We start from the raw sequence: 20,581 nt of genomic DNA, 5'->3' as shown, positions 1-20,581 counted from the left end.
TATAAAAAAAATAAATTAAAAGATTGACAAAGCAAGAAATTTATATAATAGTTTCTCTCTAAAGCTTCCATCCTTGGAAATGTTCCATAAAAATTATCAAAACTATCTGAATATTTTATTCGGTAGTTATATTGGGTTCGCAGACTACTAATTTGAGGAGATATTACTTTTAATATTAAAAACAGCAGATTTAATATAGTGAATGAGAAACAAAAATTGTCTCAGACTCAGTTAAAACTTAATACTATAGGCGTTCCAGTTAAATATGAGAAATATTTAGCTTCTCCTTCGCCATATCAAATACGCCATTGTTAAGTTTAAAATTGTGTCTTGAAATTAGTAGTTAGTGACCCAAAAAGCCTTATAATTCAATGCGATTTCCTCATAATCCTTCTCTAAAAAAAAGAGCTCGTGCATTTGGTAACCAGAAGTTTACGAAAGGGCTTTGACGCAGGGTAGTTAATATAATTTATTAAAATGTCAGATCAATCGATAACTGTTGGTTTTTAACAAAATTATAATATAAAAGAAAAACATATGCATTCGTTCGAAATATTATTGATATATGTGGTTATATTTAAAAATTTCATTGTAGAAAAGGACAAGAGTCCGTCTTGAAGGGGCACTATAGGGCAACGCACAAAAATTGGCGAAAGGTGGAATAAAATATGCTTGCGCCAAGATCTTTTTCTTTGGAGAAAATTTTTCACTGTATGTTAGAGATAATATTTATAACTATAAATATATAAGAATAAAATTTGCAATGTATTAAATGTGGAGTAACTTATATAAATTAGTATATTACAAATTATTGTATTTTTTATCTTTTTACTGATTCACATCACTTTTTTCTCGGTATTGCTTACTGTGCGTACGAAAGAATAAGACGTACACTTCACAGTATTTGTAAACGTTTTTTCCTGATATGGGAAGGCTTACATATCATCATCGAGAGTATGATTTTTATACTAAATAAGCTGTGAGCGAAGGGGGGTAAGGAGGCAGAGGCGGGTTTCATTATTAGGCGGTTATATCGATCGCCGTATCGTAGGATTTGGCTAAACAGATATCTTTGAACCAATAAACCTTGTGAAATAAAACGAGCACATCTCATCGGTGATAAAATGTTCAGATACTCATTATTCATTTATGTATACACAAATTTTAAAATATATACAATTATATTTTCTTTAATTAAGAGCAAAAACGATTTTCTTTAAAGCCAGTTAATAAAAGCACAATATTCTACTTTATAGTTTCACGCATAAATTAGGTGGAAAAATATTTCAGGTTCGATTATCAAAATTCTATTACAGAAAAGGAACTTTTAAAAGAAGAAACTTTTGTAAATGATAACTAAATGAGAGAAAAAAGAGAGGTAAGTTACAGTGTGTAACAACAACACTGCACGGTTCCGAATGATGCCATTCTTGAGTATTTAACAGTTATCATCTTTGACCTGTTCAAATTCGTGCAGTGCTTTTTATCAAATTTTTCACGCTAGGAGCGATAATAATTGGGGTTAATCCATTAACTTCAACTCTTGCACACCTAAGAAACATGTCATAATGTACATCTAATTTATATGTAAACTAATATGTTTCTTTTAAATTAATTCTAATATACATATTTACTAATTAAGTTAAGTTTGCATAGTAGGATTATTTTTTTTCCTGATGACCGCTCGGATATATATATATATATTAAGTAAAATTTCGCATTACCATTACGTATATAGGAGACTGTAGTATGAATTATTTTGAAAATAAAATTTACTTCCTGATTCTTCCACTCATGATTTATAGTTTTTTCAACTTACCATGCAAAAGCAATCAACTAATAAAGAACATAAATTATATATGGTCAACGCACAGGATTTACTGGATTTTCTCATTAATATAATAAGCAGTTTCTGAATTCTCAGGTTCATATAGTCCATGTACTGAAATATCTAAAAAATGATAAACAATAATACAAATGTGATTGAAAATAATTTTTTGATACTAACGCTTTCTCTGACAATATGCCACTCATATCTATCATTATTTGACCAACCATTGTATTTCAAAAAAAAAAAAGATTATTAATAATGCTGTTACCGCAGTATATTCCAATACTTGAAAATCAACAATGACATTAATGACCAATTAAAAAATAATCATATATACAAATAATAATCACCCCTGGAGTAGTGGCAATGTATATAAAGTGCGGGGCTGAATATGTAATAAAAGAAATCATTAATGAGACGGTAAATGATGGTTGATATAACTTCTCTAATTCTAATGAATATTTAAAAAGAGATAATTTAGTTTTATACCTAAGATTAATGAATGATTTAATACAAACTCCAGTGCCATGCGATGACGGTGTGTGCATAGGGATAAAGAGTGAAAGCAAGCTTTATTTAAATTCTTTTGATCCATTTCAATGCATTCCAGTGGGATCGTATTAATCAATCGATATTTGCTTATGTTCACAGATGAATTAATAAAGTTGTGAAGAATTAGGGGCGATGAAAACGTCTATAAATTCTTACCCTATTAAGTCAAACATTGCAACAATGTGGAGCATCTGCATTATGAATAAACTTTGAATAGTGCAGCCAAGAATGAATAAATATACCGTTATTGCTGACATTAAACAAAATGTCAAATAATGAATGAACATATTATTTTCTTGGTAAAAGATGTATCGTATGCGAAAGGGGAGTACTGAATGACAAGATTCATTTAGTGGAAGGATAATGTCGAGAAATTTCCAGCTGCACGCAAAGTTATCAACAAATATAATTAAATCTATTGTAACGACATCTGAAAATGATTTTTTATTAAAACCGAATGTTAATTGCAGACTGGAAAAACTGTTCATGCACAATATAAATGTTGAATAAAGCCGTTCATATTTGGCATATCCTTTCTGTATTTCTATTTCAGCACTATTCATTTCTGATTGCCAATCAATCTCCATTTGGGTGAATAAATCTGTAAGCTAAACAGACTAATCTTATCCTGAACATATTTTCATAATGAATTTGACGGCTTACCCGATCATTACATATGCCTACGTAACAGTTTACCATAAATACAGTTGAAGATGAAATTAGTAGTGGACCTGACTTACTCAAAGAAATTAAATTGTTCGTAAATGTGAGGAGCCAATGTATTTGAAATAATATGTCAAAGCCCGATAATGCCAACATATTGTATCTTCGAAGTGAAACACTCAGTCGTTGGTCTGTTGGCCACTGGCCAAGTACACTGAGACAAGCTTTGTTTATTTTATAAAAAGCAAAGATATTAATATTTTCTTTTCGCCTTGACATTTTTACCATACCCTTTAGAAAACTGACATTGAATGTTATTTTACTAGCAAACTTTATCTTAGGCCGCTTTCATTTAGTCTCTTATAATATTGTAAATTAATCCAGTCTCTTTTTTTCGTAATAATCGCTAGAGTTTTCCAAGAAAATTATTTCTACCTCGCGTGACTTAATTCAATTTCTTTTTTCCCTCATCTATTCTAATGAATAATTTCATAATGGTTTTTCGAACTTTTTCTTATAGAATATTATATTTTGCACATGCGTAGCTACGAAGGAATTTCCCTTGCAGTACTGTAGCAGCCACAGAATAGAAAACATTAATCAGAGTGGCTAGAGCGTAATTGTGAAATAAACCTAGTACAAAAATAATCTAAAGAATATAATTAAAACTATTAGCTGTTTCTAACAATGATACAAATATAGTTTATTTTAGTATAATTGATAAGAATTACCAGATCGACCAATAACTGTTTTTTCTTAAGGAAATTACAGTTTAAAGAAACACATCCATTAATTCAACATGTTATTGAGATATGTGGTTTTTTAAGAATCTTGGAAGAAAAGGGAATAAGAGTCAGTGTTGTAGGTACCCCAGGGGCAACGCACAACATTTAGCGAAATGAAGAACAAAATATGATTGCCAATCTTTATTTTATTGGAGAAAATTTTCACTATGTGTCTTACAAAATATCTATAACTATACATATGTAGGAAGAAGTATACAAAATATTTTCATTGTATTAAATGCGGAGCAGCTCATATTTAAGTACATCACAAATTATTGATTGTTATTATTACTGATTTTTATCAGTTTTCTATTGGGATAGCTAACTGTTCATATAAACGAATAAGACATACATTTCGTAGTATATTAAATGTTTTATCCTGATATGGTAAGGATTGAATATCATCGGTGTGAGTAAGGATTTTTTCTTAAATTATTATTGTGCAGGGATTGGGGAGGGAGGGTAAAAACTGATGAGTAAGCATCTTTACCGCATTATCAGGAGATTTAGCGGAACTGGTGACCGTACTGATGAGCTTTTGATAAAAGAAAACCAGCCCATTTTATTATTGATAAAATTTTAAGATTTTCATGAAACATATATAAAAATTTAAAATCACTTATAATAATAAGTTTTGTTTTAAAGATGAACACAAAAATGATTTTAAGTGTCACAAAATAATCAACTTTGCCTGGTTCTCTGCATAAATTCAATAGAAATAAATATTTTGGGAGAGAATATCATAATTTCATTGAACAAAAGTAAGAATTCGAGTAAGAATAGTTTGTTAAATGAAAGTTTGATGAGAGAGGAGGGGCAGAAAAATGTGGGGAATTGCGGGGTGTAATATCCGAAGACAAGTTTATGCAGGACGTAACACGATACCTATGTACGGTTTTGAAAAAGGCCATTTCAGAGTGTTGTTTGGATACCACATTTTGGACAGCTCAAATTTGTGTAGCTTTCTATCGATAATTTAATGCTAGGTATGAGTCTAATTAGCATACTTATTTTTTTTATAATTAAACATGAATATATGTCCTAAATCTACGTGTTAAACAGTGAATAAAGGTAACAAAATTGTCTATTATTTCAAAGAACAATTAATTTCGTAACCATTGTATATAGATTTCATTAAAACTTAAAGGGTTTTAATTGAGCAACGATTTTAAAATAAGAAATTTGTATACACCATCTATTTAAAAATAGTATATAACAATAACATCAACTCTTGTACACTTAACAACAATTGCACATTTAAGTTCTACACAAACTAGTATGTTTCTTTTATATCAATGCAAACATATTTATTAATTAAATTGAGTTAGCATAATAGGATTACTCTTTATCCTGTGAACCACTCGGATTCATCACGCGAAATATCGTATTACCATTAAATTAGGAGACTACACAGTGACTAATAAAATTATAAACAATGTGAAAATGGTCTACTGTTGTCAAAACTTTACAGTCTATATATCGGTTCGACGATACTACACTTTTATTATATGCATTGCTTTAAGGAATAATCATTTGACTAAATTTTAATCTGACACTTTATTTGGCTTTAAAATAAAATCAAAGAGACTTACAGGATTGGAGAGTCCTTGAGACATTCACCTTTGACCGCTGCAAGAAGTTCACGAAAACAACGCACATGTTTTCCACTGGCAACATTCACTGGTATTTCACTTGTTACACGAATTTTTATGAATACAAAAAGTTTTCACTTTCATCATCGCACTGCACTTCGATGTTACATTGTTTTTCAAAAGATTATTTAATGAACAATGTAACATCGAAGTGCAGTGCGATGATGAAAGTGAAAACTTTTTGTATTCATAAAAATTCGTGTAACAAGTGAAATACCAGTGAATGTTGCCAGTGGAAAACCTGTGCATTGTTTTCGTGAACTTATTGCAGCGGTCAAAGGTGAATGTCTCAAGGACTCTCCAATCCTGTAAGTCTCTTTGATTTTATTTTAAAGCTAAATAAAGTGTCAGATTAAAATTTAGTCAAATGATTATTCCTTAAAGCAATGCATATACTAAAAGTGTAGTATCGTCGAACCGATATTTAGACTGTAATGGTTTGACAACAGTAGACCATTTTCATCGTTCATAATTTTGTTAGCCATCGATATACATATATTAGTCTAATCATTGCATTTATAAAAAAAAATCCAGCGACGACTAATGATGTATTATGATCGTATTATATTCCTGTATCTGGCAACCAGCGAAGATATTAATAACTTATTCTGAAAAAATTCAGTTGATCCTGTTCTGTCTTTAATCGCTCCTGGAGTAGTGACAATGAAGCGCAAAGCTAAATATAACACAATAAATAAATAATGACAGGATAAAAATTAGTTGATACCATTTTTTCTAATCATGATAAAAATCTAAAAAAAGTATTATTCAGTTTCACATATAAGATTAATGAATGAATTAATATATATAACTCCATCTCCATACGGTGACGTTTCACGTATAGAAGTAAAAATTGAAAGTAATAGCTTTATTTAAAATCGTTTGATCCTTTCGTAAATACTCTAGTAGGATTGCATTAATCAATTAATACCTACTTATGTGCTCACAGATAAAATATTTCCAAATCGTAAAGAGTTAAGCGTGATTAAATAATTTCACCTTACGCATAAAGTCAAGCATTTTAACAATGTGGAACATGTGTACTACGAATATGTTTTGAGCGGAAGTACCAAGAATGAATAACTATACATGTTTATTACTGAGATTAATGCAAACGACACATAATGAATGAATATGTCGTTTTTCTTGTAAAAAAAAAATATCCTAGGGGTTAAAGGGGGTATTGGTCGACGGAACTAATTTAGTGGAATGACAATGTGGAGAATTATCCAGTTACATACAGAGTACCCAACAAATATCATTAAATCTATTGCAACGACATCTGAAAATGACTTTTCATTAACACCGAATGTTAATTACAAACTGGAGAAACTGTTCATGCACAATATAAATGTTGAATGAAGCCGTTCATATTCGACATATCCTTTCTTTATTTCTATTTCAGCACTATTCATTTTTGATTGCCAATCATACTTCATTTGGGTGAATAAATTTGTAACCTAACAGATAAATCATATCCTGAAGATATTTTCATATTGCACTTGATGGCTTACCCGATTGTAGCATATGCCCCTGTAACTGCCCACGATAAATACAGTTAATGCTGCAATTAGTGTTGGACGATCTTTACTCAAAGAAACTAAATCATAGGTAGATGTGGAAATAACATACGCTTGGCATAATATCTCTAAGCCAGGTGCTACTAGCATACTGTATCTTCGAATTAAAGCACTTATTCGATGTTCTATTAACCATTGCCCAAATAAACCGAGCCAAGCTTTATTTAGTTTATAAAAAGTGTGTGGAGGAAGGACTATCCTTTTCCCACTTTGACATTTTTACTGTAACCTTTAGAGAGCTAACATTGAATGTTATTGATTCCGTAAGCTTTACCTTAGGCAGCTTTTATGTACATTTTTATAAGATTGTAAGATAATTCAGTCTTTTTTTCTGAATAATCGTTATTATTTTTTATGAAAAGTAATTTTACCTCGTAATGTTTATGGTTATTTTTTCAGCCCGGTAATAAGTTTTCCTGTGATTTTGTAAGCACTTAAACTATGCTTGATCAATTTGATATAGTGTGCTTTTTACGTTATAAATATAAAGTGTGCCATTTAGTGGTTAAGCAAAAAAAAAAAATAGCAAAGTTAGGATTCATTTTTTGGTTCCAATAGTGAGGTCCCTCCTTAAATAGAGAGGGTAAATTATTATTCTGAAATGAACTTCGTCAGAAAATATTCGATAACGATATATTTAAAACTAAATTTTGGATACAGGGGAAAGGCAGGTAGACACGAACGGCAGATAGCCCAGGACAATTAATAATTATTCAGAAAAAAGCACGCTTTTTAAAATAAAATATTACTTAAGATTTTTTCTGAAATCGAATGCTATTTAAATAAACTTTTATATTTAAAGAAAGAGCATTATCATATTAACGTTTTATTTAAATGTCCAGGATTATTGTCGTCCGTAGCTATATATCCACCTTACCCCTATATACACCTATTTTTTCTATATCACAAAAGAAGTGATTGTAGATAATCAGTGAGGATTTGAATTCTACATAAACATTATTTAACAGTATAAAGAAATGCTATAAACTGGTAATATATAGTTATAAGAAATTTTTGAAAATAATAAATACCAAAATCGAATAAACTTGATATCGATTCATCAATACCGGATTGAATCAGTCGGCCTCGGGGGTAAACGTGCCACGTGGGTCCGAGTAAAAATAACCCATCTTAGAGCGTTCTATCCCGCAAGCAGCATCGATTATCATTAGCGTTACTATAATTTCTGAAGTTGAGTGAGTAAAGGGGCGGGGTGGAATCATCCATCAGCTTTCACTATGATTTTCGTTAATAATGACAGAACGGATGTTTGGTGGACGAGACCACCTAAAGTAAAACGACTGTAATCCATTAAAAATCAATTAGACCACCACATTGAACGGTGACAATCATCAAATCTATAAACTTGCCTGGTTCATGAAAAATTCACCTGTTATAAACCGGTCAGGATCTATCGGCATAATTCAAAGGAAGAAAAATCGTGGAAAATGAGGAGGAGGAGGAGGGGGGGGGGGGTACTACAAAAGGACGAATAGTTTTTGAAATTGATGCGTGGAAGAGGTGGATAAAAAATACGAACGAAGAGAAGTGGGGGATGGTGCGTTATGGTACAGAGCAGATCGGGGAGAGGGTAAGTGAAGCGAAGAGAAGAGAAGCGAACAAGGGGAATAGCGTGGCTGGATAGCCCCAGGCGGGTTCCCATACCTTCCACGGCGATAACATATAATAACGACGGCCCTCGCGTGGCTCACGGCGATCTGACTTTGCGAGGGCAGGAGGAGGGCAGATACACGCCGCGGGCCATCTCCGGCATAAGGTACTACACCCATACAATAGTGAATTCTGCGGAAACTAAAACGGAACCGAAGAATGGCCACCGCACGAGGAATCGCGAGGTAAAGCTGGAAAATCCGTGGAAGGCTCGAAGAGAAAACAAAGAGGCTATATACGAATGCTTCCCGCGTTTTTATCGTGTATGCTATATGTAGAAATTTTTATTATTTACAATCCCGAGCAACGAGTCCGATAGGAACAAAATTAATATTCAGAGGAATTGAGTTGGATTTTCTCCGACGAGAGATCCGGACACGGGTCGTTTGGATGAAGGAAGTTGAGTTGAAAAAAGTTTCGTTTGAAAAGAGATGAGGGGGAGTTAGGGGTAAATTAGAAAACGAGAGAGAAAAAACAGGTTGAAAGGGGCACACTTCGGAAGCAGAGCAGGAATCCGAGTGATGTGAGCCGATCGTTTAGCGTTTTCCCATAGCGAGCGGATCTGACCTGGGATCGGACCCCGGTCGATGGGCCCAGGAATCGCTCGCGGTAATCACGGCGCTCGTCCTCCGCCCCCGGTACCATTTCCTACCCTCCCCCACCCCCTCAAGGGCTCAACAGAGCATCCTCCAGATTTTTACCTTCCGCCCACTCTCGTCGGCTTTCTCCTTCCTTCCACTCGCTTCCCACATCCACCCCCCCCCCATTCCTCCCAACTATCCTAAACACACAACACACCTCTATTCCAATTATATGCACATTTCCGACACTTACTACTTACCAATATTAACATTTCTTCACTTTTATCCTTCAAACTAATCTTGCTTTTCACCATTTTCCTCGTGAATTTTTCTCCCTCCTTTTCAGGTTTCATTGCAGCATTTCCCTGTTAACCGAATATGGTGCTTCGATCAAACCCAACGGTAGAAGCTTACCGTGACCACGTTAATTCACAGTAACTATGTTTTACTAGTGCGTGGCAAACAGTAGAGCCACTGTTTGTCGCGTAATTATAGACATTCGTTAATTAGCCTTGTTCTATATTTGCGTTCGTTTGCTGCATTATTCCGTTATTAATTGTTTGATTTTACCGCTGTGCCTATAATTGCACGATTCTGTGATTATGAAAACTTTGTTTTGATGTTTTTTTTGTTGTTAAATGTTATTTTATAATAATACGTGTACTTTTTTCGTTCCATGAATGCAATTGAGGAAAGTGATGAGAGTATAGGTTTGTAGTAGCAAAAGGATTCGTTTTTGCATGGATTCCGTAGCGGAAAATGCAGTGCGTGGCCCACTGACATGATTGACTACGATCCGGCTGAGATAAGAAGCCACTGCTCGATTAGAAAGAGCCCTCGTTTCTGTATACTATGATAGCGGGACTTTGGTCGCGTGTTCTTTTTACACCTGTGGGAAGGAGATTAATAGGTATAGTCAGACGAAGCAGTTATCGATTATAACGGTGCAAATTGTTTCATTTCTGTAACATAACACCAATCGAAACTTCGCGTTCGATTATTCCTGTGTGAATGTTAGTGTTTATACTCAGTCTATATATATTTTAAAAAATAGACATTTGAACGATTGCTTTAATTTTTCAACATTTTTTTTATAACATAATATTTTTAATACGTATTGCAAATTTATAATTATCGGAAAATACAAAGCTTTCTGGACATCTTGTCCTTTCATTCAATCCAGACAATTAAGTTAATTAGATATTAATGTCATTGAAACTGATTCTTGCATAGATAAGTTTTATTGTTATTGACCGAAGTGGAATTGTCAGAATTTATTCGCGAATTTAAAAAAAAAAATTTGTAATTCTCCAAAGGAATGGATAAATTTTTATTTGTGTAATTTTAATTATTTTGTAAAAGTGTAATTATATACGATCGATTGCTGTAAAGCAAAATTAACTTTGCTTTAATTTATATTCTAATTTCTTTCCAAGTATGATGTTTGATGTTATTCTTTTATTGTCGAGGAACGAACTGATTCAATTGAATTCAAAGAGTTTCAGGAGTGATCTACGCGTGCGCAACTGTACCTTTGGAGGAAGGATTGAGAGATATTTTTTCCAGGAAATAAACGGTAATTATTTATCAGAAAATTATGGTCTTGCATCAGCTGTCTAATAATGTCGAACATCCCAAGAGAAATAATAAATCAAAAAATTAATGCAAGAGGTACTTGGGCTTTATCGAAGATAGAATGGTTATTAAAGATTTATGAGTACGGCGTGTAGGTAGGTGGACATAAAAGGTTGATAAAAGTTTACGTTCATTTGAATGGAATAGACGAGCGAAAATGGATTTCAACAATTTCGAACAGAAATCTTACTACAACATCAACCGACTACAATTAAAAATAATAGGGTCCTGGCCATTTGACGATACTAAAATTTCTTTCATTCGGCGATCCTTCATTCAGCTTATTTTGGTTTCTTCGTTAAGTGTACAGGTAAACTGCTGCCACACATTAAAATTGTACGTACATGCAGATATATGAAACAAATCTGGAAATTAAAATATTTACTTCAGGTTTCCAAGCTGATTGAAGATAGAGACATGGATAAACTACTCGAAAACATACCCCTCATTACTGCTACTCTCGTACTCATGGTAATCAGTATGCTGCTATCAAAAGAAAAGGTAAGATAATTAAAATACATAATAAAATATTTAATATTCTCAACGATGTAGCGATCTACCTAGTATATATGTTTTAATTAAGAACGCAGAAATGTGGACGCTCATAAAAGAGGACTGGCAACAGGAGATTAACGAAGAGGAAAAAAAACTTAAGGAATATTATGCCAGATTGGGCTATTATATTACGAACATCATTACATGTATGAAAGAAATATAATTCTAGTATCAATTATTTTCAATTTATCAACTATGAAAAATTTTAATTTTTAGCTATCTTCGTGACTGCATTAGTTAGCTTTGCACTAGTAACTACATTCTATTCAAAAATATTTGATGTTTTAATACCGCTTAATGAATCACGTCAACGCATTATACCATTTGAAGGAAAATACTTTTTTAATAGAGACGATTACTTTTATTTTGTCATGTTTCACATTGCTGTAATACTTCTGTCTGGACTGCTCTTTCTGCTAACACATCTAAATCTATTTTTCGTAAATATGTTACACGTAGCTGGAATGTTTACAGTGTTAGGGCAAGTAAAATATTTCATTTTAGATTACAAAAATAATTGTATGATGTAGTACATACCTTGAGTATTTTGATATTGAGAAGTTTTAGCAGGCATCGTTTGGACCACGGGTTACCGTTCGACAATTCTGTCAAGGATCCCGAAAAAATAAAGCAATTAACTCATTATATGGTTTTATGCATTAAACGTCACCAAATCGCTTTACGGTTAGTACTGACAGAGAATCATTATTTAGCATCTGACAATGGATCGGCACAGACTAGCGTGCTGCCAATGCTTTGTTTGCTATCAATTCAATATTATAGTAATCTTGGCAATCTCTAAATTTCCTCGACATTAATGGATTAGTATTTTTGGAGGTATGCCGAATTAATAGAGAGTTATTATGCACCCAGCTATTTGCTTATTGTTATAGCAGTTATATTCTTGCTCTGCCCGTCTATGATTAGATTGCTCCATTTTGACGTGAGTATATAGCAAAAAAAAAATAGATGTAATATTTTTATGTACATGGGATAAAGACTTTTATTCTCACATTCACAGCCATCGATGTACAGAGATGTTTTCATTGTTTGCAATGTGACATTTTTTCTGTTTTTATGTGCTCTTTTGGGCCAGAGATTAATTGATGCGAGTGCAAATATTTCTGAGAAAATGTGAGTATATAAATTAACAAAGTTCGCAGTACCTTTTAAATGCAAGTTTATCTTTTTTGCTCAGCTACCTTACTGCTTGGTATAATTATCCAGTTCATATACAAAAATTGATACCATTGATGATGAACAGATCCGCAAAGTACTGCACGATATCTGCCTTTGGCTTAAACGCATTATCATTGGATGAATTTCGAGCGGTAAAGCTAAGACTTTTTTTTTATTTAAAACTAATCACTAAAAGATTATCATTATTTATTAGATACTACAATCATGTTTCTCGTATCTGATGGTCCTGAAACAGATACTCTAACGTTAGAATGAAGGCAACACTGTTGGTGGATATACTTAAAGAGACAATACCTCTTGTATTTATGTAATAAAAAGTAGCACTTGCGTAAAGTCCGACATAATCGAGTTTTTATTAGTTCTTAGAAAAAATTTTATTATTTTAATCGAAGAAAATGTGCGAAATATTACTATTATGCTATCTTGTGTAATTAAAGAAAAAGCAGGTTTAAAAATCAATCATGTGATATACACTAATCTTTGAAACATTGAAACACAATGACAGAGGGAAGTGAATTGTAATAATTCATGAAGAGGAATGTACCGATATCTTAACATTTCAAACGAAGCTTCAACTTGCTTTATAAAATGTTTCTTATAATAAAAAATTTATTACTCAAGAGGATTTCTTCTTTCACTTCAATAAAATATTGCCGTAAAATACCATTTATAAGGTGTTGGAGGGTGCATTGCTAATTAGTAGGTATAATATAATATTCTAGTAACCGGCTATAGGAAGCGATAATTTCATTCAGTTTTTGTTTAGCTGCCAAACGAGATGGAGTATTATAAGTTAAACCAGTATGTTTTGGAAGGAATGGGAATGTGGCCATTTCAAGAAAGAAAGCGTTTTTCAAGTCTAATTTATCTTGACATAGCGATGATTTGTGGCATTTTACTAATGGTTATTTAAAAAAAGTTTCAGTTATCACATACTATTTGTCTTTAACAATCTTATATTATTTACTTAGGTAATGAAGTTAATAACAGATAAATTTGATCTGGATTCGGTGATTGACCTCTTGCCAACCTTAACAGTTTTGTTAACGATCCAGGGTAATAGTTTAAATTTAAGGTTTCGTTTTAAAATGGTAAGTGAAGTAAAATGCTCTATACTTAAGCGAAACGAAAATTCCGATCTATACATGGACATCGAGAAATAATTGCTTTAACTTATAATCATGGCAATTATTTTGTTTTAACAGTATTATTTATTTAATTAACTATTGAGTGAAACAGAAATTGCATCTATTTAATCCTATAATTTAATGCAATATAAAAATGACAAATCCTTGAAATTAGTTTTCGCAAGGATAGGAAAACAGGCATTGTAAAACCTTAAGTAATTTTCGATTATCATAAAGCTGCACGTACTAGGACATACTTAAATAGATAGTTCAACTACTGGGTTAAAATCGTTGTCCAAGCACTAGTGATGCTCTAATATACGGTGTCCAACTATGGACATTTTTATATGCAATTTTCGAACTTATTTTTTTAATATAAAAGAACGTGGTTTAAAGTGCATATTTTTAAAATTAATATAAAAGCATTCGAGCTGCACGCATGCGTTAACTTTTTAAATTCTTCTATTTACTTGTCTGAAATCGACAATTTTCTAAAAAGTTCTCAAAATATGTTCACGTGTTTAATATTTTACCTTAAGTGATATTGTTAAAAGAAGCATTGGAAAAATTAATATGAGAAAAGTTAGCTTTTCATTTTCAGTTTTGTGATCTGTGGTTAAGAATAAAAAATGATTGGAATGAGGCAAGAATAGAAGAAGAATCAAAAATTAAACACTTTTATGCCAAGCGAAGTCAAACTATAACTTTCTGTGTTTTCAGTAAGTTGCAAACATGAAATAATTGACGGATTTTTAATTAAAATTAATAAAACTTCTTTTCCAGTAGCAATAATAGGAGAAACCATATCTCTCTTAATAGTAAATACATTTTACTCAAAGATTCTTGATATATTTTTTCCCGTCAATGAAACTCGGCGTCCTAAACTCTATGTGGAGGTGGAAGCTTTTTTAGATCATGACAAATACTTTTATGTTTATGCTTGTTTTGTAAACATAATAATTATTTCCTGCTTGTTTCTATTTGCGGTACATTTTTCCTTATTTCAAGTTTTCTTCCTACATGTTTGTGGGATGTTTTCTATATTGGGGTAAGAGCTTCATATCTAACTTTCTTTTATATACAAACAAATGGCTATAAGTAAAATTTAAAAAAAAATAAATTGATTTACGTTTAGATATCGAATGCAACACGCAATATCAAAAGAAACTTTGGAACAATTAGACAAATCAGATTTGAATGAAATTTATTATCAGACAATAATATTATATATTGAACGTTATAAAAATGCTGTGAAGTTAGTATAAACTCAACATCTGCCAAAAGTAGATATAATTATAAATGGTTTTTGATCACTTATTATATACAGGTTTGTAAAACAATTGGAATCATATTTTGCGCCAATTTTCATTCTTGGTTTAACACTATCCATTACAATGTTCGCCCCTTCCTTTTATAAACTATCAAATCCTAAGGTTAGTTTGGTTTCCGTTGATATTGAATAGGCCATTTTAATCCTCGTATTGTATATGCAAATTATTCTGAAGTTATGATTAATAATGAAAATTGATTTTTTGAATAGTATTATTAGTTTTATAGGTACTGACTTTCAATATGGTCAATTTTCGTTTTTAGTCCATACAATTATTTTGTCGTACTGATTGGTTAAATTGGCTTATTCTGCATATTCAAGATCTTGTTTATTAATGTAGTATATTATTTATTAATCAATGTTTTAGATGGATTCAATTAAACCAGTATTTGATTTAATTTTCGGTCTTAGCTACGCCTTGATATCTTCAGTGTTTGGCCAAATCTTGATAAACATTACCGCTGAATTATCCAACAATATGTACGCGAGAATGAAGTGAAAATCTGTTATTACACTCATTTAAATTTATAATAAAAACTTGTAGATATTTTTACAGATACTGTAGTCATTGGGAACGTTGCTCTGTGAGTGTACAGAAAGTATTACCATTGATCATAAATGCAACCGGAAAACAAGTGGAGTTTACAGGTATTAAGTTGTATCGTCTGTCGTTACCTTTTTTTCGTATGGTAAGTTGAGTTTGATACATATCATAGAGTCACCAATAAGTCTTTATTTGTCCAGCTATAATTTAAATATATATAACTATACTACTGCATTATTTCAAGATGTTGCATGTTGCTGTATCTTACTACCTTGTACTAAAACAATTCGGATAAGAAAAGCGAATGAAAATTCATTAGAAATGTTGAATTTTAGTCTATTTGTTAAGTTTTCTAGTTACAAAGTATATAGCACTGCTACTATAGTCAATAATTGTTAAAATAAATTATTAAAAAAATTGTATTTTACACCAAAAAATAATATGTAGTGTGCAATCTATGAAACATTAGACTACCACGATTACTCTCAATTCTTTTGTAGTTTCCACAGATTCACAACAGGCATGTATATAACACAGAACGACTAAGCATATTAAGGATTCATCCCGAAAATCTTATTAATATTGAGAAATTAATTGGACTCAATGATTTTGGTTGAAGAAAAAGCTGAGCTGTTTACAAACATCGGTATTTTGAACTGTATATTATTATATTTAAGATCGCAAAGAAAGTATTTAATTCCAGATTACACAAATTGTTGGCATTTCGTTTAGATGGGTGATTTTCATTTGATCGCTTTGTCAAGGATCTCGAAAAAATTATTCAGCTCATTTTTAAAATTGATACGCACCATTGATGATAAACAGATCCTTGAGGTGCAACAAGTTATCTACCTTTTGTTTAAACGTTTTATCATTGGATATATAATTTTCTATAGTTAAATTTTTCTCCCGTAAGCTAATATCTACTGTGATTATTACTTAGATGTTACAATGGTGCTTCTCATATCGGATAGTATTTAAACATTTGTTCCAACATAAAAACGAAAACAATACTGTTAGAGACAATTTTTAAAAAGACAAATATCGTGCATTTATGTAATAAAAAGTAGCATTATTGTGTCAAGTGTGTTAAAGTAATTTTTCCGTTCTTGGATGAACTGTATTATTCATTGCAGTTGTAGAAAAGATACAAAATATTAGTACTATATGCTATTTCGTTTTACTCAAGGTAGAGCAGGTGTCAAACTCAATAGTAACTAATAGTCACAGTGTTTGAATTATTGAAGTGCAATAATAGAGTCTAGAGGGTTTTAATCATTTATAACGGTGCAAATATGTACGCTCACAATTTTAAATGAAACGTTAATTTTCTTTGAAAGATGTTTCTCTTAATAAAATATGTACTATTCAAGGAGTTATTTTCTTTGGTTACAATAAAAGCTGGCGTGAAATGTAAATTCTAAGGTACACAAGGGTGCATACTTAATTAGTATGTATGATGTAATAATCCAGTGGGGACGGCTGTAGAAATCAACAAATTGATTTAGTTCCTATTTAGCTGCGAAGAAAAATGGACCATTACAAATTGAACCAAGTTGTTTTCGAGGCAATTGGAATGTGGCCATTTCCAGAAAGAAAACGTCTTTTGAGTTTACTAGTTTTTGACATAACAATAATTTCTTTTATTATTCTTATGGTGATTTAAAGGTTTTTTCTTTCATCACATTATCTCTATCTCTAATAATCCTATATTATTCTCTTAGGTATTGAAGTTAATAGAAGATCATTTCGATCTGGATGTAATGCTTGATGTGGTCCCAACTATTGCATTTTTGATTATGATTCAGGCGACCAGTTTAAATTTAAGGTGTCGATTTCAATCGGTAAGTGAAATTATATTAATTGAAAGATTCAAAAACGACAACAGTAAGGTTGGCTTGAGGTTTTCAGTTTTCTGATCTGTGGTTACGGGTAAAAAATGATTGGGACGAAGCAAGAATAGACGAGGAATCTAAAATTAAAAACTTTTATGCCAAACGAAGTCAAACTATAACCCAGTTTGTTTATAGTAAGTTTAAATAATGAGGCATTTGAAAAACCCTTATAAAAATCCACAAAATCCTTATTTCTAGTATCCGCATTCGTTGCTGCAATAATTGTCTTAACAGCGAGTACATTTTACACAGAGATTCTTAACGTAGTTTCACCCTCCAACGAAACTCGACCTCGTGAACTTTTATATGAAATGAAAGTATTTTTGGATAAGCAGAAATATTTTTATTTTTATGTTGGTCTTACAAATCTAACTTGTATTACATCCAATTTTTTATTAGCGGTATATTTTTCAGCATTTCAAGCACTTTTCCTACACGTTTGTGGAATGTTTTCCATATCGGGGTGATGTTTAGCTATAATTATTTTTTATACGCAAACTAGTTGGCTCAATATATATTAATCAAGAATAATTTAATGTACCTCAGATATCGAATTCAGCATGCAATATCAAAAAGTACACTGAAAGAATTGGGTAAATCCGACTTGAATGAAATTTATTATCAGACCGTAATTCAGTACATTGAACGTTATAAAAACGCTTTAAAGTTAGTATATATACATATAACAAATACCCAAATGGAAATAATTATAAATAGTTTATGAACATTTATTATAGATTCGTAAAAGATTTGGAATCACATTTTGCGCCAATCTTCATCATGTCGTTATCAATGTCAATTACAGTTTTGGCTCCTATTTTATATCAGCTATCAGATCCTAAGGTTAGTTTGATCAACGATAATTTCTAGTAGTCAATTTAATACTTTTATGCAAATTACTCTGAACATTGGTCAATACGCAAAGCAGGTTCGAATACAAATTTTATGTTTGTAGACCGATTTATTCGAGATAAACTTTTTTTTCTAAATCAGAACCTAAAGTGGGGGAAAATTTGTTCTTTTTAACGGTTGACTATTAGTACCGTGTAAATCATCACAGTGACAGTGAAGTGAGAATGTGTAACTGTATACGGATATGAAAAGATTTGGTAAAAAATTACAAAAACTACTGATTGCCAGGTGGCGCTGATACTATGCATATACATTACTGCAAATTCTAATTACTCCATTATTTGCTGTGCACGTAGGGAATAGAAGAGATAGGACATGACTTTATGTTATTTGATTCTAGTAATCAGTATTTTATATCTCGTTTAATTTAATATTAAACAACCTAGCGAGAATAGTTAAGGGAAAATTAAGCATATAATGCATGGTGAAAGAACGCAATAATTAAATAACTCGAATCCTACTTGCTCTTTCAGTAGAAAAAAATTCTATATATATTTTGTATTATAAATTTTCGTGAGTATTATCAAGGAGCACTTTCAAATGTATCGAAATATATAAGTGAATGCGCGTACAAATGCATTATAGTGACCGAATCCGTTTTGTTAAAAAATACACACTTACGTTGGTTTATAAAGTAAAACCATTATAATTTGTTTCTATCAATACAAAAAAAGTAGCTGTTTTTATTTGAAAAAAAAAAAATATTTCGAGGTAATCTTCAGGTGGCCTCATTAGGCCTTACAATTTTGGTACTAGTCAATTGTTGTTATCAACCGTATACTTTTAGTGTTTTTCACACGGATTAGTTCTGAGTACAGCAAGACCTATTTTATTAAAATAGTATATTATTATTCTCCTATGTTTCAGGTAGATACAGTCAAACCATGCGTTCAATTATTTTTCCACTTTGGTTTCTTCTTGCTAGTCTCATTATTCGGTCAAACTTTGATAAACATTACGTCGGATTTGACCAACAATGCGTACGTGACGACGAAGCGAATTTCTATTACTTAATTCCTTGATATTTATAGTTATACACTCGTGGACATTTTCGCAGATATTTTAGTCAATGGGAACGCTGCTCTGTAAACATACAGAAACTATTGCCATTGATCATAAACGGAACTGGAAAACAAGTGGAGTTTACGGCTCTTAAAATGTATAGTTTATCACTTAATTATTTTCGTATGGTAAGTTTCTTTTAATATACTATAGTTTGGTAAATAATTATTCTTGATTTTTTATACTAACTAGGTTATAACTTCACTTATTGTATTGTTTCAAGATTTTGCATGCTGGGGTATCCTATTGCATTATGCTAAAACAGATCCAATAAGAAGTGCAAATGCAAATTCATTTTGAAACGCTGAGCATTAGTTTATGAAGATCTCTAGTTAAAAAATAATACCACCATAAGTAAAGAGTTGTTAAAGAGAAATTATTAAACAAATTGCGATTTTATCTTCACACCAAAAAATATGTATTGTGCAATTTAGGTTTACTTTCCCTTTCTGTTTTTCTGTAGTTTTCACAAATTCATAACTAATAGGTCGTATTTAGTGAATAACTAAAACATACGAAGAATCTATCTATAACAATTTATTTTTATCGTGGAACGAAATTAATTGTTATTGATGAAAAAATTGAACTGATTAGAAATATTAGTACGATTGATTAGTTGTTCAGAATTGCAACTGTTAAATTGAAACAGTATGCCAATGGTAAAGGAGGGTATTGTTGGTTGAAAATCATCCTATCTGTTTAAGTGTGACTGTGTAGGAGCCACTCGTGGAAACAATTAAGCCATAAATGGCATGCAAGATTTCTGCGTGGTTTGCGTGTACCGGCAAACTTCTCCCGGCACAATTATACTAAATGTACTAGTTGTACTACTACAGTTTAACTAATTCCTTTTTACCATCCCTTTCAAACTCGAGCTCCAGTATAAAGTTTATCAAAAATCCAAATTGATCCTTAAGTTTAAATTGCTCGATCAAGTAGCTTAAATTTAGGCTATAATATATACAAGTGTTCCGGTTTTGTAGAATTGTAACGCTATTGTTGTGTT

At 31.6% G+C, this 20,581-nt stretch overlaps 4 protein-coding genes across 7 annotated transcripts in view; 3 read left to right on the top strand and 1 right to left on the bottom strand.

The window, feature by feature from the left end:
• The window catches only part of twz (BTB/POZ domain-containing protein twz), a 41,995-nt gene that overhangs the window by 8,190 nt on the left and 13,224 nt on the right, over window positions 1-20,581 (bottom strand). The window lies entirely within an intron of this gene.
• On the top strand, window positions 11,102-13,041 carry LOC136779035 (uncharacterized). Of its 3 annotated transcripts, none has more exons than XM_066736324.1 (9): window positions 11,102-11,260; window positions 11,341-11,451; window positions 11,534-11,651; window positions 11,722-11,986; window positions 12,076-12,189; window positions 12,399-12,448; window positions 12,527-12,639; window positions 12,704-12,836; window positions 12,899-13,041. In XM_066736324.1, the coding sequence occupies exons 1-6, from the start codon at window positions 11,108-11,110 to the stop codon at window positions 12,430-12,432; spliced, it is 795 nt and encodes a 264-aa protein (XP_066592421.1). In that variant the 5' UTR covers window positions 11,102-11,107; the 3' UTR covers window positions 12,433-12,448; window positions 12,527-12,639; window positions 12,704-12,836; window positions 12,899-13,041. The 3 variants fall into 3 exon arrangements, with proteins under 3 accessions (XP_066592421.1, XP_066592422.1, XP_066592420.1); XM_066736325.1 differs by having other exon boundaries at window positions 12,289-12,448; XM_066736323.1 differs by having other exon boundaries at window positions 12,076-12,448.
• Window positions 13,504-16,055, top strand: LOC136779033 (odorant receptor 13a-like). Of its 2 annotated transcripts, none has more exons than XM_066736321.1 (9): window positions 13,504-13,609; window positions 13,677-13,796; window positions 14,434-14,551; window positions 14,616-14,880; window positions 14,968-15,087; window positions 15,160-15,265; window positions 15,530-15,642; window positions 15,728-15,851; window positions 15,951-16,055. In XM_066736321.1, exons 1-9 carry the CDS (start codon window positions 13,523-13,525, stop codon window positions 15,999-16,001), a joined length of 1,104 nt encoding a protein of 367 aa, XP_066592418.1. In that variant the 5' UTR covers window positions 13,504-13,522; the 3' UTR covers window positions 16,002-16,055. The 2 variants fall into 2 exon arrangements, with proteins under 2 accessions (XP_066592418.1, XP_066592417.1); XM_066736320.1 differs by having other exon boundaries at window positions 15,719-15,851.
• Window positions 17,239-20,571, top strand: LOC136779034 (odorant receptor 13a-like). The gene is made up of 8 exons (XM_066736322.1): window positions 17,239-17,363; window positions 17,431-17,550; window positions 17,618-17,735; window positions 17,800-18,064; window positions 18,148-18,267; window positions 18,339-18,444; window positions 19,381-19,493; window positions 19,580-20,571. Exons 1-8 carry the CDS (start codon window positions 17,283-17,285, stop codon window positions 19,716-19,718), a joined length of 1,062 nt encoding a protein of 353 aa, XP_066592419.1. The 5' UTR covers window positions 17,239-17,282; the 3' UTR covers window positions 19,719-20,571.

This window comes from Prorops nasuta, unplaced genomic scaffold (assembly GCF_024137725.1).
Source record: "Prorops nasuta isolate Cenicafe-Biocafe unplaced genomic scaffold, Cenicafe_Pnas_1.2 PNAS00015, whole genome shotgun sequence".
NCBI classification, from domain to species: Eukaryota; Metazoa; Arthropoda; class Insecta; order Hymenoptera; family Bethylidae; genus Prorops; species Prorops nasuta.
Note: the sequence above shows the minus strand (reverse complement) of the source record. Positions and strands in the feature narration are given on the sequence as shown.

Excerpts from the sequence above, each read along its gene's own strand:
- LOC136779035 (XM_066736323.1), top strand. The coding sequence starts at position 11,108 with ATGGATTTCAACAATTTCGAACAGAAATCTTACTACAACATCAACCGA. Across the intron at positions 11,652-11,721 it reads TATTACGAACATCATTACAT|CTATCTTCGTGACTGCATTA; the intron begins GTATGAAAGAAA and ends TTTAATTTTTAG. Across the intron at positions 11,987-12,075 it reads GGAATGTTTACAGTGTTAGG|GCATCGTTTGGACCACGGGT; the intron begins GCAAGTAAAATA and ends AAGTTTTAGCAG.
- LOC136779033 (XM_066736320.1), top strand. The coding sequence starts at position 13,523 with ATGGGAATGTGGCCATTTCAAGAAAGAAAGCGTTTTTCAAGTCTAATT. Across the intron at positions 15,088-15,159 it reads CGTTATAAAAATGCTGTGAA|GTTTGTAAAACAATTGGAAT; the intron begins GTTAGTATAAAC and ends TATTATATACAG. Across the intron at positions 15,643-15,718 it reads GCTGAATTATCCAACAATAT|ATACTGTAGTCATTGGGAAC; the intron begins GTACGCGAGAAT and ends ATATTTTTACAG.
- LOC136779034 (XM_066736322.1), top strand. The coding sequence starts at position 17,283 with ATGTGGCCATTTCCAGAAAGAAAACGTCTTTTGAGTTTACTAGTTTTT. Across the intron at positions 18,268-18,338 it reads CGTTATAAAAACGCTTTAAA|ATTCGTAAAAGATTTGGAAT; the intron begins GTTAGTATATAT and ends CATTTATTATAG. Across the intron at positions 19,494-19,579 it reads TCGGATTTGACCAACAATGC|TCAATGGGAACGCTGCTCTG; the intron begins GTACGTGACGAC and ends CAGATATTTTAG.